At 47.6% G+C, this 7803-nt stretch overlaps 1 protein-coding gene across 5 annotated transcripts in view; it reads right to left on the bottom strand.

Annotated features, from left to right (window-relative positions):
* Positions 1 to 241: 241 nt before the first annotated feature.
* The window catches only part of ANKRD17 (ankyrin repeat domain 17), a 69039-nt gene continuing 61477 nt past the window's right edge, over positions 242 to 7803 (bottom strand). For all 5 annotated transcript variants that reach the window (XM_036383099.2, XM_036383100.2, XM_054514764.1 and 2 more), the window contains exons 29-34: positions 5889 to 7540; positions 4753 to 4950; positions 3921 to 4169; positions 1991 to 2166; positions 1736 to 1900; positions 242 to 836 (exon numbers count right to left, since the gene is read on the bottom strand). In XM_036383099.2, coding sequence (XP_036238992.1) covers positions 777 to 836; positions 1736 to 1900; positions 1991 to 2166; positions 3921 to 4169; positions 4753 to 4950; positions 5889 to 7540 — 2500 coding nt within the window. In that variant the 3' untranslated portion in view covers positions 242 to 776. The remainder of the gene's footprint in view (positions 837 to 1735; positions 1901 to 1990; positions 2167 to 3920; positions 4170 to 4752; positions 4951 to 5888; positions 7541 to 7803) is intronic.

The following is a 7803-nucleotide window of genomic DNA, read 5'->3' as shown; positions in this document are numbered from 1 at the left end:
GTGACAGATCTGAACAATGTACACGGGAATTCGCACTTGGACTCTTCCAAATAAACCTACATGGGCCTGATTCTGGAAGAGACCTGCCTCTGGAGCCTTCAGCAAGGAAGCTCTCCTCAAATGTCAAACAAAGAATGTATGTTTTCTCAAAAAAATCCAACACACATTTGGAAAAGGCCCTCTGATAATGCCTGGGGTGTTTTTCTTTTTATCACTTATTTAAATTACACAAGTAGAAATGTTATGCTTATTAATAGTTTAATGTATGAAGGAAACATCCAGATTTCTGAATATGAAGGTACATATCTCACATTAATTTAAGTCTACATAAAGTAGAGCCTCTATAACTGACATATTGAAATTTACTTTCTGCTTAGCCATTTGTTATGTAAACAATTGTACATTTATTTGCCATTCTAAAACTTCAGGATCAAGTTTACATAATTTTGCTAAATTTCTGTGTTTGCTCAGAAGCAGTTTACAGTACTAAAACCAACCAGCCAAAGAACAGCTTCAACAGAAAGTTATGTCAAAAAAAAAAAAAAAAGAGGAGAAAAGGAAAGAAGAAAGTCTAACTAAGTTGAAACATATGATGGTGGGGAATGGGTGGTCACAATGTTCACAGAAAAAGGTCAGTTAGTAAGTTCTTCTGCAAAAAGCCTACACACTTCAGTCAAGCACATCAGTAGAATGATCTGGGAGCACATAAACTGTTTCTGCCAATTGTGGTTTCCTCTGCAAAAAAAGGAATCTCAAGGCCAGCACGTTGATCCCACTCAGCCCAGTTGGTTCATATGCACACTGTTCATGTGAGGTGTCCAGGTTCCAGTCCACACCTGCAAGAGAAACCCAGGTTAGCACCGTGCTTTGGGCTGCTCCAGGAGGGCACAGCTCACAGGGGCTGCAGGGTCACACTTCTCCTGGCCAGCACCATGAACAGGGCTCTGGGGGTGCAGCAAATGATTGCTCAGCCCAGCTCCCAAATCCCTCCACATCCAGAGCAAGGGATGTGCACTCTTCTTGACCCTAAGTTCAGACAAACAACAAATTGATTCCTGCCACCTTATCTTCCCCTAACAATTTCAGCTCTGGGGAATCCCAGGTCTAACCCAGTAAAGCTTTCTTTGGGGGACAAAGTTTCCTCATGAAACCAGAAATCACCTTGCAGGGACGAGAAGCCACCTCAGAGCAATACCTAAACTGTGGCCAAATCCTCTCTCCTTCACACCTATGGCCTAGCAGAGCTGGGAGTGCTCCCCACAGCTTGAATCATTCCCAAGCGAATTCAGCCCAGAAACATCTTTATTTAGTAACACTGTAACAGGGATCACTGTCCAATTAAACACAATCACAGGATACAATCTAACCAGAGCTACTGATGTTCCATTATAGTATTAGTTCCTGAGTAAGAACAAGAGGTTTAGGGGAATTAATCCTTCTGCCTAAATTATATTCAGTGGACAAGCCAGGCAAGATCAGAGCAGCAAAGAGCTACTTACTCCCTTCCTTGGGGTGCTCCTAATGCAGTCACAACATCCTCAACTACAGAGCCCAGCTGCAGCCCTGTTGTTGTGTCCCCTTTTTGGGAAAGGAAAGCTCAACTAACAGCACATAAACTGGCTTTTTTGTATGAAATTTTGCCCCAAGATTTGTCTTCCCAAATGTCTAACTGCACAGACAGGAATCATGATACATTTTGAGTGAAATACACAGTGCAAAAAAGCGGAGCAATTACCGTCTGAGGCCCATTGTTTTCTGTGGAATTAGAAACCATCTTTATCAGCGAGTTCCAAGATGGGTCAGCAGCATGAGGCCCGTTAAAGATGGGGCCTCCAGTACCATCTGTGATGGGGGCTACAGGAGGAATTATGGCATTCCCATACACAGAAAAAGGCATTCCCTGGGGGGAAGGAAAGGAACAGTCACAGGATGATTTAATGAATGGCGCTGCATGGCCAGCAGGATAGAAAGGAGCCAAGGAGGTCATTACCCCAACTTTTGGGAAGTCCATGTATCCTGCAGGGACGGGCTGATGGAATGTACCGGAAGGCGCTACGATGCCCGCACTGTCTCTCTCCATGGCTTGGTGCGAGAAGACGCCTGGGTCGGACATGGGCCTGTGGATCATGTGGCTGCCCATGCCGCTGTGACACCAGTCCACTTTGTCTGCCAGCAGCACAGAGACACGGCGTTAGCCACAGCACCCCTGCCCCTGCCAGCCCACAGAGATCAGCCCCCACCCGCTCCACAGTGCAGGAGCACATGGCATGGATGGACGGATGGACGGACGGATGGACAGCACCAGGAGTGCCACCTGCAGGGCCAGGAGCCCTGAGCCGCTGCCAGGAGTTTGGGACAGTTACCTGCAACCAGAGCGCTGCCCCTGCAACTTTCCTCCATTTCAACAGCAAAGCTGGAATTTGGGCTAACTCTCCCTCCTCCAAAAACCTCAGATCCTCCAAAAACCTCAATTCCTCGTGCCTTTGGTGCTGTGGAGAGGGTATGTACACTATGAAGACTATTTGCTCTACTTCACTACCATTCTTCCATTAATTACTTCGTATTCTAATGGACACAGAAGTATCTGCGCAAACCAAAACCAGGAAAGGCCCAGCTGCAGATATGTGCTCATGTACTTATTCTGTGAATTCAGAGGCAGCTTGGTATTGGTGCTACAGTTAAAACTCCAGACATTCAAAAAATCCAATTTTCAAAACAAAACATTAAAAAAAATTATTTGGAGAAGGGGTACAGAAACATTTCTGAGGCACTCCAATACTCAAGTAGAGAAGAGCCAATCCCAATGTGAACTGAAAATCACAATGTTGAAGTCATTGACCAAAGCAGAAAGAAAGCAGCATCCCAAAAGCCAAGAGAGGTACAAAGGACAACTTTCACAGCTACACAAGGCAAATAAATAGTGAATTTCTAAAGCTTTATCTGGGAAAAGACCATCAGTGAAGTAAAAAAAGAGTTTGTATTTGGGGAAAAATTCCAGCACAGTCAGTCAGTTAAAACCTTCAGCTGTCTGGATTCAGTCAAGGAGCAGAACAGATTGCTCTGAACGGTGGAGCAGTTCCAGTCCTTGCAGGTTTTCCAGAGCAGATTGGATAAAGCCTTGAGCAATACAGGCAGAACTCACAGGCAAACCCTATTTTGTGCAGGAGGCTGAGAGGACATCCAGAGGTCCAATCCAACACAGCCTCAATATTCATACCCCCCATCCAAAGCAAAAAAACCCTAAAGAAATTAAAAATAAAACTTCCCACAAAAAAACCCCAATTAATATGGGAAAAGTTAATCAGTCTCCCAGAAATTGCATCCAAGACTCCTGACAGGTTTAGTAAGAAAAGCTGTAAGATCACTAACTGAAATTGTTAATAAAATCAAAAATACTAGATTCTATGTGACTCCAGGAGAGCCAAGAGCCTTGCGCTAGTAGAAGGTGGATGGCTGAAAAGAATAAAGGAAACTCAAATGTGGAATTTTATCACTTTATAAAAGCACCATCCTCAGCACAAAAAGTTCTACCTTAGCTACAAATTAAATATTAACTCCTACCATACAAACAACTTCTTCATCAACAAGAAACTCCAGACAGTTATCTTGTGACACCTCCATTTCCCCTCTTCCTCAATTCAATGTTCCTCACTGTGTTCATGCCTGGAAGGCCTGTTTATATTTTTCCTGCTCCTACTTGGGAGTACCAAATCTTCATAGCCAGGACATTTCAGAACCCCCAAGGGCTTCAGAAACCTTGTTAAAACAATTAAGTGGACAGAAAGGCTAAGAAAAGTCCTTGTTCCAAAGCCTTTGGAAAGAACATTTCTGTGTTTTCAGGCACTCACTTTGGCATGCTCCTGTGCTGAAGACAAACACAATGGTGTGATCAACTCAAGTGCACCTATAACACCACATACCTTGACTGCCACCTATACCTTCGAAGGACCAGATCCCACTGTGGCCCACCGGAGCAGCCAAGTTGCTCCCAATTACAGAAGGAGTCGACGTTCCAGTTTGTCTAATGCGTGCAGACCGTTCAGTCCCAATGGGAACAGGAACTTTTCTGTCCTGAGAAACGTTACTGGGCTTTTCTGATCCCAAGGACACTGCTGAAGGGGTGGGAGAGGGTGCTCGTACTCCAGAGGACACGGACTGAGCAGGAGATTCTGCAAGGAGAGCAACAGGAGCACTTAGTGATGGCAGCCAGACCCCACAAACCTGCCCTCCATGTCCAACAACTGACAAGGGGAGCTGGTTAATGCCACATTCATCCACCTCAGGATCATTTTATTTCCAGAGCACAGAGATATTCACCACCATATAGCCCCTTATATAAAACACTTATCATGCCCTGGTAGCTCAGCCACTGGAGGACACACACCACAAAACCTTAACTAAGCATCACTGCCTATCAGAAACAGAGGATTTGAGGATTATATCCTGAACCAGAGCTCAAATAAGCCCACATAAACCTGCCTTTGTTGTGTTTGTTTTTTCTTTTTCTTTTTGATTTGTTCCCTGGGGTTTATCATTGTTTTTGCCAATAAAACAGATTAACACGTTCCCTAGATTAGCCAGCACTCCACAGCTTGTTTTCTGTCCAAAAAATTCCTAACTGCAGGGGCCAAAGGTAGAGGAGGAACCAGAACCTGCCCTAAGGATTTTATCCTGGAACTCCTTATACAGTTCTGCCAGACAATTTTATTTATACAGCAGCTTCTCAGCAGCTCCCTGCTGACCAGAACTCACCATTTGATGCTGATGAACATGGAGGCAATAAACTAAGAGGGGAAAAATGCTGTCTGTTGAAATTAGCAGCTGCAGGCGCGCCGCCCAGCGGTGTCCCGGGCGCGTAGATCTGCCCTCCCGACAGGTTCGAGGCAAAGGTCCCCAGGTGTGTAGAAGAAGGTGTTACAGAAGCATAGGGAGAATCCATACTGACAATACCTATGAGAGAAAGTGGGCACAAGTGACTCCCACAACTCCAACACTCCAGCAAGAGGTCCCTGGTAGCATGGAAATAGAAAACTTTTATCCAATCCATTTTTAGGGGCATGTGTTACAATTTTCCAAAGGCAACTGGAGCATTAAGCTTCACACTCCACAAGTCTGTTCAGTGTGTGGCAGTTGTGCTGCACACCTAAATCGAGAATGATATCCCAAATAAAAGAATTACTGCTCCCTTCGTGTCCTCTTCAATGAAGAAAGGGAAAAATAAAATCTTAGGGATCTAAGACTTATGCATTTCTATATCTTAGAGGCATACAGGGCCCTAGTAAAAATGCTGACTAGCACATCAAGGTGAAAAAATTAAAACACCATCATATTCACAAAATAGGAAAGAAAGTGCTACTCTATCTCTCAATCTATTAGCACCTCAGTGCTCCGACAAAAACAGGCAGAGATGGTCCAAACTATCACTGTACTTTCTGGAAGCTCTGTAACAGGTTCTGTGACAACCTCTTGGCTTCTGTTTTGGGCAGAAAGCAAAACGTCTTACTAAAAAATGCAGGCAGTCAAGGAAATTACATTTTTTGGATCAAATTTAGTAATTAAGAGAAGACACCTCCTGTAAGTTACAAGTTCACTTTTTTACCACCCTAGCCCTTGGAAGATGCTGCACATTTTTCTGCAGCCTCAGGACAAGGTATCACAAACTGGAACAGTCACTATCTGGTAGGGAAGGGGGGTGAAATAAGAGTGTTTTATCATCTCATTTATTGGGAGAGGAACAGACTGGAATGGCAAAAACCCTCTTATATCAAGCCCATCAACTGCCAAACAGTTACTAGATTTGACAGGGCACTTAAAATGAACTCCACTTGACTTAAACAACACAAGAATGAACTGTATTACTATGGAATGGACACATGCCAGAGGCTTACCTGAGGGACTTGGAGCTGGCCTCTGTAACGGTGGCCTAAAACCTGGGGCTTTGGAAGTATCAGACTGATGTAACGGATCTGAATTTGGCAAAAACGAGGACTTAGCTGAGAGCATGGACTCCGGTGTTGACTGAGAGGAAACAACGGAGCCGCCCCAGAAGGCATGAGCAGACGTGGGGCTGTTCTCGAACAACGTACTAAAGGGCCCGAAAGGCAGGGTAGCACTGAAGTTGTTCCCCATGGGCTTGTTCGCCGTGTGGGCCGAATTCTGAGAAGCACTTTGTGTACTTAAGGTAGAAGGAAGCTGCACTGAAGAAGGAACGCTGTGGGGCCTTTTGATGTGGTTAACGTTGAGGACTGCGACGGGGGAGTTCTGCACGGGAGCTGGATTCTTGGGGACGCTGCCGGCGCTGTGGACAGGTGGTCTGATGGCTGGGGTTTCCATCTTGGCTGCGGACTGAGCTGAGCCCATGGCTGGCTGGGACACGGGGTAGGTCATGGGAGTGCCGCTCGCACCGACTGCCGGAGTGGATGAGCTCGTCGCCGCTAAACTCGGAGGCACGACCATGCGAGGATCTGGTGCGGGAACCTGAGGTTGCTGGAGAGGGGGCCTGGCCTCTGGCAGAGGAGCTCCCGGGGGCTGCTGATGAGCAGGATGCACGGAGGAGCTGCCAGTCCCGGGATTGGGCTGCCTGCTGCCGGTTGAGCCGCCCGCATCCACGGCGGGCGGGCTCCCCGCGTCCGGCTCGGACGGAGGCGCGCCTTTGTTGGGAGAGGCGGCCGTGGCGCAGTCAGGAGGACTGCTCCTGGAGACGCCCGCTGGCTGCGCAGGAGGAGAGGGAGATGAGGGGGAGGATGCAGGGTAGTGTTCTTTGGCAGTAGGAGTCGGATACGTGGTGTTGGTGGGCGCCGTGCTCGTGTTGCTCGCCGTGGTCGTCACGGTGGTGGTGGTGGCGTTGGATGTCTTCACCACGGTGACGAACAGCTGCCTCCTCACCGAGGGGGAGCTCGGGTTGCCGCTCGCTGAAGATCCAGGCACAGTAGAAGCCACTGAAGTCGTCGTGGCCGTGGGGCTCGTCGTCAAAGAACTCGCTGCGTTGGCCTGAGCGCCGCCGCCGCTCTGGCTGCTGTGGCGAGGCACCATGTGAGGTTTGGGCGAGTTGGTTGCACGGGCGGGGCTCAGTGGCCTGACGGGGAACGGGCCCCACGTGGACTGGGCCGGCGGGAAGGTGCCTCCGAAGTGCGTCATGGGCAGCCGCGGGGGACGGATCTGCTGGAACGTCTGAGCGGCCAGGAGCGCGTGTGCAAACTGCGGAGGAGGATACGCCAGCGGGAGGGAGACCTGGAAACCGGGCCGCACATTGTTCACGGGGTTCTTGATGCTCTTGTGAGTGGATGCCGAGGAGATTGCAGGCACAGTGAGCGCGGAGGCCGTCTGAGATGTCGACGAAGCAGCTACGGTGGTCACTTTGATGCCCACGAGAGAACTGTTAGCAGCTGTAGTGGTGGCAGGTGTCGAGGACCCTATCTTGGAATTTACAGTTGAGCTTTTCAAACGGTTCTTTGGAATAAGTTCATCGATTTCCTTGTCTGGATCCTTAATCAGAGCATTGATCAACTGCGTGGCCTGTCTGGTTGATTCTGTGCCACCCCTACAGAAAGGAAGGACAGGGAAAAGTGCATCCAAAGCATTTACACACATTATACCCAAAGCCCTCCCACACAGGATCCAGCCTGTCTTCTATCACCCTAACACAAACAGGAAAATAACTCTCTGTTCAAAAATTGAACCTAGCACAGTCCTGCTGCAGACAATTACTCAAGAAATTAAAGTTTAATACTCCAAATCCCAAAAAAAAATCAAATGGTTAAAATATTTGCTTCCCTAAATATTCTTTCATATTTCACCATGTAT

The sequence above is a fragment of the Molothrus ater genome, chromosome 4 (assembly GCF_012460135.2).
Source record: "Molothrus ater isolate BHLD 08-10-18 breed brown headed cowbird chromosome 4, BPBGC_Mater_1.1, whole genome shotgun sequence".
Lineage (NCBI taxonomy): Eukaryota > Metazoa > Chordata > Aves > Passeriformes > Icteridae > Molothrus > Molothrus ater.
Note: the sequence above shows the minus strand (reverse complement) of the source record. Positions and strands in the feature narration are given on the sequence as shown.